The sequence below is a fragment of the Aphis gossypii genome, unplaced genomic scaffold, assembly GCF_020184175.1.
Source record: "Aphis gossypii isolate Hap1 unplaced genomic scaffold, ASM2018417v2 Contig01056, whole genome shotgun sequence".
NCBI classification, from domain to species: domain Eukaryota; kingdom Metazoa; phylum Arthropoda; class Insecta; order Hemiptera; family Aphididae; genus Aphis; species Aphis gossypii.
The window spans coordinates 18,809-27,278 of NW_026083432.1; the positions used below are offsets into that span (position 1 = coordinate 18,809).

At 28.4% G+C, this 8,470-nt stretch overlaps 1 protein-coding gene and 1 pseudogene across 1 annotated transcript; one reads left to right on the forward strand and one right to left on the reverse strand.

Annotated features, from left to right (window-relative positions):
* Positions 1 to 533: 533 nt before the first annotated feature.
* On the reverse strand, positions 534 to 1,369 carry LOC126555746 (uncharacterized). The gene is made up of 3 exons (XM_050210630.1): positions 1,329 to 1,369; positions 1,079 to 1,248; positions 534 to 1,009 (listed from the first exon to the last, which is right to left on the reverse strand). The coding sequence occupies exons 1-3, from the start codon at positions 1,367 to 1,369 to the stop codon at positions 534 to 536; spliced, it is 687 nt and encodes a 228-aa protein (XP_050066587.1).
* Positions 1,370 to 4,661: 3,292 nt separating this feature from the next.
* LOC126555745 (uncharacterized) lies at positions 4,662 to 6,689 on the forward strand (annotated as a pseudogene).
* Positions 6,690 to 8,470: the final 1,781 nt, after the last annotated feature.

Genomic DNA, 8,470 nt, shown 5'->3' on the forward strand with positions numbered 1-8,470 from the left:
GGAAGAAGCGGATGTAGGAGACGCTGACCAACAGGGACTTGAAGGTACCACGGGTGTCCCTGGATAATATATAAGGGGGCCCAGATTAGGCACATTTCAGAGGTGATCCACCAGAGTTAGAGCGAGCACCTTCACGTCACTCAGTTCAATATTTATGTCTCCTAGATTTTTCACAAGTTTAATTTATTTAATTAATTGGACTTGGAATATTTTTCAATAAAAAACACTTTGAAAATATTTCAAGAGTCTTCATTTTTTACAATAAACCATCCGATACTACATTCTACTGCTTGTACGTGGCACGTTACACAGTCATTTTCGGAACAAGTATATTCAAAAAAATCGTAGTCTGGATGACATATTGTAAAATGTTTACATAATAATTGTATACTCAAAAGACATTGTTTACAAACAAAACAAGTAGACATGTTAAAATTAAATTAAGTATATAGGTACTAAATAAAAATACATAAACCTTGTGTATAAAATAAAATATAAACTAACTTTTAAGAAAATTATCGCTTGATAAATGTTTAAATTCCCAAATCAATTAACAAAGAATTTACGCACACATACTTTGTGTCCCAAGGAGTTTTAATTTTATAAAAACCTTTTTGAATAAATGACCAGATTGGTAAACTTTCGACAGGATACTGTAGATTTAATGCATGAATTCTTTTGAAACAACAATCTACTGAAGATAAAATAGAATTTAAAACATAAAATGTGTCATCTACCAGAACAAAATACTGCGAAATGTTATAGCAATTTGGTCCAACAATAATTATAAGAGGCTGTAGAGTAGTTCCTAATTGAGCATATTTTTCTTTTCTCCTAGTCACTGTATCTTGGAGTTCGGTATGGGACTTTATGTGTGTGATGAATCCATCTTTCATTTCAATCTTTGAAGGCCTCCAAGCAGTTTTTCCTCTCTTTCTTTTTGTTGTAATTGGAGAAAATAAGAAAGACAATATCAAAAATGCAGCCAAAGATGATGCTTCATCATTTTCTGGAATAATAATCAAACAAAAATGACTTAACATTGGTACCTACTTAAAAATTCTCAGTTTACTCATACCTGGTGTTAAGTTTAAGTATTCATCTATAATACTCTTCAAAAATTTATTTTTCAAATTATTAGACTGGATTCTTCCAAGTTTAAGTATTTTGCTTTTATGCAACGGAAAGTTTTCTACAAGATTGTTTTGCTTGTTAGGATATAAGAAATTAAAATCTTGAATTAACAAGGGAAAAAAAATTATAAATCAAAATTGTGTACACCTAACCAAGCAAATTATGCAATATAAGTTATAAATTAACTTACAAGATTATAACCAGCAAGTTTTTTAAGAGCTGGTAACTTTTTCATGTAATTAGAAATTGATAACAAATCTTTTGAATTTGGGTCCAATACACTTCTTAAGCGGTTTTGTCTAGTAATAGTCCCATATTTTTCAACAGTATCCCACGGATCAGATGAATTGTGAAGCCAAATTAATTGATCATCAACTAAATATTATTTTTAGTACAACTATTAACTATTACAAATAATATATAAAAAAAACTGTCAGTCCAAAATTTAAATATAGATCTAAATAGAAAATTAAATTTAAATATTTTAGCTATACCAATTTCTGTATCATTTTCTTGGCTTGAGGATAACAATGCGTTTAAGTTACATTCAATCAAAGGAGAATGTCTTGGTGTAGAAGTTATGATTCCTGCTTTTATGTATTCTCTTTTTCGATTATTGAAACAGTCTAAAAGTTTACCCTTGGCTGCCTTTTTAATATTTGCCCATATAATTAAAAATTAATAAAACTATAAATACCAAAAGTCTGTTTTAACCACTAAGATGTTAATGTAACTTATTTACCATAATTTATGTAAGGTATAAAATATGTACTGATATGTTCCTTAGGAAAAATTTGAGTTATTTCTTCAGATAATGACAACAACTTATGTGAATTAATATTTATTTCAGGGTTCTCTTGAAGCTCCTTACGAACTATTAAATTACACAGTTTTCTTCTTCCAGTGTTATTATCAAGTAATCCACAATCCTTATATGTAGCCAATAAAACTCTTCCTTCTGTGATACTCTGTAGATAGATCTTTAATCCAGAATTTTAGTAAAAGATTATATTATTAACTAAACTATTTGGTCAAATTAATGTTAAAACTTATAACTCAAAAATTGTACATCATAAAACTTTGAGCAAGAAAATAATAAGTATATTAACAAGACTGGACAAGTTAACATTTTTTTTTAGCTCGTTAAAATAAATTTATTCAACAAAGTTAAAAATAATTTAATTAAAGTTTTACAATTTTCAAATTAGTAATAAATCTGTATAAAATCTAAAAGTTGTGTTAGAAGTGTAACTTAAAAAAAAAATTGAAGTTAAGCTAGTTTTTAAAAAAGTTAAAAGTTAGATACTTACCTACTTAACTTAATGTTTAACCCATTAATGTCTAGCATTGTATATCAATATGACAAACTAGGTAATAGGTATAAGTTCAGAATAGGTATCATACAATAAACAGATTCTAGGTTTCAAAATAATTTCATAAATTATCTCTAACAATAATGAATTGAATACCTTATCTAGATTTGATGATAAACAATGAAGAGCTTCATAGTTTACATACAAAGAATCAGTTTTACTAGACTCAGATTTTGATTCTTCAACACTACTGGAGGTTAAAACATTTGAAATATCTGAATTAAATAATGATGAAAATGTACCAGAAGAAGATGGACACAATGTTTCATTTGTTATAAGACCAGTTAGATTTGAAATATCCTAAGAAAAATAAATCATACAAAATACTATTATGAAATTTTTAGTTTTATTTGATTTATAAGTGTACATAACAACTCAAGATCATAGTTACCTATAGCTGAGATATATATGTTTTCCAAAGCTTACTGTGTGATGCTCAGTAAAAAATTGTTATATTATGTACTTTTGAATGAGAATAAGAAAATTTAATTTATTTTTTAATCCCAGCTATATAATATCATAATAATAGCTATATTGTGCAACCTAATTAGTACCTAGGTATTCTAATAAAATTATTATAAATCATAATATTACATTATAATATATTTGTCTAATAAATTTTAAAGGAGCACAAAATACAACAGTAAAGTTGAACAGTAAATCGAACAAATATTGACACAATTAATTTTTTTCTTACCAATATTGTCACCTCATTTGTTACAGTTAATGCTTTTTTCCATTCTTCGAGATTGCCTTTAAATTTAGCTCTATGTCCTACCATTGGAATAATTTCTTTTATCATATCTTCTGTCAATAACGACAGAGAAGATACGTCCATATCTTGTTCTAATAGAAAATAAGCAGTAGTAATAAGCCATGCAAATATGAATCTGACAATTTTATAAGTGTGCACTATTTTAATTTACCTTTGAAAACGTCAATGTAATTAGATAAACCCCAAGCTGTAAGCATGTCGACGACATCTGAATTGTGAGTGAACAAATGAATACACATACACGTTTTGCATAGGTATTATTGTCAATTATGTTGTCTTGCCAATTATTAATGACAACTAATAAATGCCAAATGGAACTAATGGAATTGGAATATTAAATCACTTAACGGTTAGAAAGAACAAAGAATCGTAAAATGTAAAGTTCTAAAAAGTGAAAACTCGTGATCGCATATGGCAGTTACAAACACACACACACACACACACACACCACTCACTGGAAACAGTGGAAACGCGCGCGTTTATCTAATAAATACGATTTTACCGATAGCAGAGTGTTGGGTATTTCCAATCAAAACATAAATAGTTACAATCTAACAAATGTTACCACCTACGTAGAATATGGTAAAACTTATAATATTATCTCCGGTAAATATAACCAAATAAATAGTTTATGCTACTCAATTATGATTTGTACCTAATGCCTTTGTTTTGAGTAGAGTTTACAATCTATTTGGTCATAGACACATTAATTCAGCTACTTTATAATAGAACAATTTAACAAAATTATTCTTGTAAATTTAACAGAATGCTTAAATAAGAATGACATAAATAAAAATTACAATAAAATAATTTATGTTGTAGCTACATTACATTGATTTACATAACAATTTTGTTGAATACCATCTGAATATTTTTTCAGTGTATATAACAGTCGGTTAGTCGTTAGACGACTGTACAAAAGGTTTAAGGCATCATCTCCGTTTCAACCATTGATAATATTAATATCATAGATAATAGAAGAATGGATAGGCCATGTTAAAGCATACAACGCATGTGGTCGCGGTCTTTAATGTGGAAGAGAGAAAGGCCGGTCTCTCACTCTCGCAGTTGGCAATTTTGTTAGGTTATGTTCAAATATTAAAATTAAAATACTAGTAGATAACAATATTGATAATAGAAGAAACTAAAAATAACTTTTATAATTGGTCATTGATCGTAACACAGAGTAAATGAGTAAAATATCACTCTTAACTACCTTATAGTTTATATTAGTTTATACTTCTTTATGTATACTTTATAGACTTATAGTGACTAGTGTAACCTAAAAGCAGTCTTTTATTTAAGTTAGGTACTACATAAAAACCAACTTTCAATTTTAAGTTTGGTAATTTATATTGCTTACCGAACAATAATTAACAATGGTCTAAGTTTGTTGTGTCTGCTACAATACCAGCAATAATAATAAAAACGTTTCTTTTCATTTGTTAGTATACCTTTAGCTGGGCCTCCACATACAATTTCAGGTCCATGTACTATATGTTTGTCCGGGCCCTTTATAAAACTTCCAAAAATACAATTACCAAGGCCGGGCAAGTTACGACTTTTTTTAAGGTAAACATTAACTTTGAAAAAAAGTAACGGTTAATTAACTTAATTTTAACTTTAAATTCGTTACTGCTCAGCCTTGCAATTTATTATCTATATAATAATTTTTGGAATAATATTTTTTTTTTAATTATATTTTTAATTCAAATGCAATATTCATTGTTAAGACAGGACAACATCTGACAGGTCAGGTAGTAAATTATAAAAAAATCAAGATTCATAAGCTTTTCAACATTAATAATGACTTTTCTATTTATTTTTCTATTAAAATTTAAAAAATTACAAATAAATTTCAATGGGCACTTGTACTCAAGGACCATCATAACCCCTTTTGTGGGGGCCCTGGCCTTTACTATAATATATCTGATTAAACATATTTATAGTGAACATAATAAGTAATAACAATACATTTTTTTTAGTTTTCCAAAAGATTTATTTAAAAGAACCGCGTGGCTTAATGCACTTAATTTAAAAATTGATACCAAATTGGAAGAAAGTTTGTAGCGCACATTTTAGTGCTAATGATTTTATATTTAGCTATGATCGTAATATTCTCTGAACAACTGCAGTACCAACCAGGTTAAGATCCTTAGAAGATTGACATATTAAAATTGTAACTACAATATATTTTTACTTTTTAGAAATTCTAAATTGATTGAAGAACATATAGTTATGCTAAAAAAGTACAAATATGTAGCCCATGTTTAATGAATTGTGATGAGTTTGATAGTTCACCTCCATCTACTTCTAGAACACTAAGGTTTATTTTTAAAAGCTTATTAGTTACCTAGGTATATCTACTATAAGATTTTAATTGCAGTTATGAAAATGTAAATGTTGAAACTTCCCAGCCATCTCTGTTTAATCTCTGCACAGATGTAGAAGTGACAACTTCACCAAGGAAAAAAATAATTTTTAATTAAAGCCGAATAGAGGATTTAGGTAATGTAGATTTTTCAACTCCTAAAAGAAGAAAAAATAATCTTTGCTTAGTAAAAAAAACTGTGCAGAATATTCGTCATAAAAATAAAATATTGAGTCAACGAAACCAACGTCTAAAAAAAAAAGTATCTTCGCTGCTGGATATAATAACTGAGCTAAAAAATAAATTGCTAATTTCTGAGCATGCTGCTATAAATTTGGAGGTATATTTTATAAATAACAAAATAACAAATATAATTCAGGTCTTCATTTTAACAAAATATAATATTAAACTATTTTTTTTTTTTATACATATATTAGGCTATGGGCTCAGATGTATTACAGTCTATTGTAAAGAGATCTTTAGCAGGAAAAAAACAACCATTTAAAAAGGAAATAAAAGAATTTGCAGTCACGTTACAATATTATTCCCCTCCAGCTTATCTGTATGTAAGAAAAATATTTTCTAATATTCTTCCCCATCCTCGTACATTAAGGCGCTGGTATATGGTAGTAGATGGGAAGCCAGGCTTTACATCAGAAGCTTTTGAGCAAGTAAAAAAAAAAGTTAGTGTAAGTCCAGTATACTGTAATCTTGTGGTTGATGAAATGTGTGTCAAGCGACATATTGAAATTGACACACAGCAAAATATATATGGTCATGTTAACATGGGAACTGATGCCAAATATAATGAAACAGATGATATACCTGTTGCCAAAATGCATTAGTTTTTCTTATAGTTGGCTTAAATGGATACTGAAAGTTACCAATAGGATACTTTTTAATAGATGGGTTGAATGGATTGAGCTTGGAAATATTTTAAAACAAGCCATTAATCTAATAACTGAAACTGGTGCTCATTTACATTCAATTACATTTGATGGGGCTCCTGTAAACACATCTATGTGTGAATCATTGGGTACACAATTCAGTACAGGAAAATCATTTATTATTAATCCAGTTAACAAAGAAAATATTTATTGCTTTTATGACCCAGCTCATATGATCAAGTTAATTAGAAATGCTTTTGGAGACAAAAAGGTTCTTAAAAATGGTAAAGGTGGATGACATGGGAGTATGTTGTAATGTTGTAGGAAAAAGAGAAAGAAGAAGGTTATTAACTATGGACCGCGCATTCCACCCCCCTCGCCTATTGTATGTCAACTGAGTATTAACTGAGAGAGATAGAAATATCCGTTGGTAATATCATGGCAGAAAATATATTGTAATTTATTTATTCCATGTCTCTATAACAAACGTGCATAGACCATAGGTAAATTAATTTTAATTTTTAAAGCTTTATATAGTTAAAATAGTTACGCTATAGGTTGTAAATAGGTACTAATACTAAATACTAAAACAATAGTCGATGTTTAAATATTTAATTATATTAAATAATAGCTATAGACCTATAAGTATGTTTATATAATAATATGGTTTTGATTTAATTTAATACAACTGGGATGAAGTATTCCAATTATAGTTGAAATTGTAATTTGTTCAAAAACTAAATATGAACATCACCGTGTCATGTAAGTATAATTTTAATGCATAGTACCTAAATTAAATTATAAGTTCTAAATGTTTCCTAACAAACAATATATTCAACTCTAGGAGGTAAAATAATAACAAAAAATAATACTAATATTCATACATTAGTATATAATATGAGTTCCATATTGTTCAAAATAAATAATATATTATTGGTTGTATATTTTTGTTAAAATGTTTAATAATGATCCACATATTCTTTGTGAAAGGTTCTGTGGTATACCGGTATTTCAGTATACGCGGTATAACCAACTAGGTAAGTTTTACCCTCGTATTCACTAGTTAATGACACTCTCTAAAATAAATTAAAATGGCACTGTTAACTAACGAGGTACGATGGTGTGCGCTTGTCGATTCTTCGCTTCTTTATAGTGGAAACGACTCGAAGATTACCTATACTCGTGGTACGTATATCTCGGCGCTGTTTCCTATATAAAGGTAGGAACGCAAGGAAGACTTAAATGATATCCAACTCGGGTTGTCCTGGTCGGAAACACTTTTTTATTAAACTCAAAAACATAAAATAAACAATCAAAAATTCTATTAATTTAGTCCGTACTATAACCGCCGTTTCACACGTGCGATCGTCGTACCTACACTCTCGCCGACTCACTCAGCGACAGCGGGACTCCCCCTGTCCGTGCGTACGGCGGTCTTATATACGAAATTTTTCTTGTCGCCTCAGCACATTTTGCTTCACCGGCCTCTCCTGTGTTTTATTTAAAAATATTTTTCTTTATACATATTAAGTAATAATTTGGACGACTGTCTACAATATACGACAGTTCATTCATGAATAAAAAAAATAATTTACAATTTTATAAAATAAATAATATATGGTCACTGGTCAGCTTGTATAAAAAATAATTCAAATGTTAAAAAATAAACACAACCTCTAAATTTTACAAAATAAATAATAATATAAAAATACAATGTTGGTTATTGGTGTTGAAAAGTTATTAATTTTGTTAAGTGTGATCGAATTCTAGTTTTTGGTTTTATTAACACATTATTGTAATGATGTAGTCGAATGGTTAAATAATGTTTTGATATTATTTTAATTAATTGCAATAAATGATTGTTGATTGGAGACTGAGTATAAATATGGTCGGACAAACTTTTAAAATATTCATTTATATTGATATTCGA

Coding starts and splice junctions, on each gene's coding strand:
- LOC126555746 (XM_050210630.1), bottom strand. CDS start 1,369: ATGAAAAAGTTACCAGCTCTTAAAAAACTTGCTGGTTATAA. Junction 1,249..1,328: donor AAAAAACTTGCTGGTTATAA/TCTTGTAAGTTA, acceptor AATTTTTTTTCC/CTTGTTAATTCAAGATTTTA. Junction 1,010..1,078: donor ATACTTAAACTTAACACCAG/GTATGAGTAAAC, acceptor TTATTATTCCAG/AAAATGATGAAGCATCATCT.